The sequence below is a fragment of the Poecilia reticulata genome, unplaced genomic scaffold (assembly GCF_000633615.1).
Source record: "Poecilia reticulata strain Guanapo unplaced genomic scaffold, Guppy_female_1.0+MT scaffold_2383, whole genome shotgun sequence".
NCBI lineage: Eukaryota > Metazoa > Chordata > Actinopteri > Cyprinodontiformes > Poeciliidae > Poecilia > Poecilia reticulata.
The window spans coordinates 1-1,410 of NW_007617109.1; the positions used below are offsets into that span (position 1 = coordinate 1).

Here is a 1,410-nt window from a genome sequence, read left to right on the forward strand (position 1 = left end):
CCTACTTTCGTAGAGAAATATTTTTCTGTCAACATTTCTGAATCTTCACCAGCGGGCGAGCGCTTCTTGCTGCCTTTGGCAGTCGATGCAGATTCCGGCAGCAATTCTGTAAAGACGTACAAGCTSAGTGTAAATGARWACTTTTCCCTCGACGTACAGAGCGGCGGAGAACACAGCGCATCTGCTGAATTGGTGCTGCTGAAAGCTTTAGACCGRGAGAAACAAGCAACTATTAAACTGACACTCACTGCTATAGATGGAGGCAGAGCTCCAAAATCTGGAACAGTCCAAATAATTATTAATGTTTTAGATGTGAACGACAACACACCCTATTTTAGCAAAACACTGTATAAAGCTCGCGTTGACGAAAATTCTCCTGTCGGATCTAAAGTTATTCAGCTTAATGCCACTGATTTAGATGAAGGAAACAATGGCAAAGTAGTTTACTCTTTTGTCAAACGTGCAAATTTTAATCCATCTGATATGTTTTTCATAAATGAAGAAACAGGAGATGTCAGCCTTAAAAGCAAATTAGACCATGAAGCACAGTCAGCGTACGAAATCCATGTTCAAGTCTCAGACAAGGGTGCGTCACCTCGGAGATCCAATGGGAAGCTTTTGATTGAAGTAGTGGATGTAAACGATAACACCCCAGAAATTGTTGTAACATCTCTGATGAATCCAGTTAAAGAAAATGCAGAAATAGGAAGCGTTGTCTCTATGGTTACAGTAACGGATAAAGATGGCGGCAAAAACGGTCAAACTCGATGTAAGCTTGTTGGTTCAACTCCTTTTAAGCTAAATGCTAATTATAAGAGTTATTACTCTTTAGTTGTAGATGGACCCCTTGATCGAGAAATACGTGCTTCTTACAATATCACAATTATAGCTAATGATGACGGAGTCCCGTCTCTGTCCAGCACCAGCGTAATCAATGTACAAATATCTGATGTCAATGACAACGCGCCCAATTTCCTTGATTCTGTGATCAATATWTACGTGAAAGAAAACAGCCCAGTTGGAGCCAGTATTTTTACTATAAGCGCAGTCGATGCTGATATAAATGAAAACGCAAGAGTAACTTATTCTGTAGATGTTGATAATAAACATAACCCCGTGTCTTCATTTATAAACATCAACTCAGATACGGGAGAAATTATTACTCTGCAGTCTTTTAATTATGAAGAAATGCAAACATTTCAGTTTAAAGTCAAGGCCATTGACTCTGGTGTGCCTTCACTCAGCAGCAATACAACCGTAAACGTGTGTATTCTGGATGAAAATGATAATAATCCAACTATTTTAGCTCCYTAYTCTGAGCACGGCTCTGTTAACAGTGAGACCATCCCTTATTCTGCTGAACCGGGATACTTTGTAGCAAAGATCAGGGCTGTGGACGCAGATTCTGGA

The 1,410-nt window shown here is 40.1% G+C and overlaps 1 protein-coding gene across 1 annotated transcript; it reads left to right on the forward strand.

Annotated features, from left to right (window-relative positions):
- Window positions 1-6: 6 nt before the first annotated feature.
- Window positions 7-1,404, forward strand: LOC103461569 (protocadherin alpha-12-like; the record flags this gene model as incomplete). The annotated part of the gene is made up of 1 exon (XM_008403839.1): window positions 7-1,404. A coding segment is annotated over one exon (1,398 nt), but the record flags the coding sequence as incomplete, so codon positions are not given.
- Window positions 1,405-1,410: the final 6 nt, after the last annotated feature.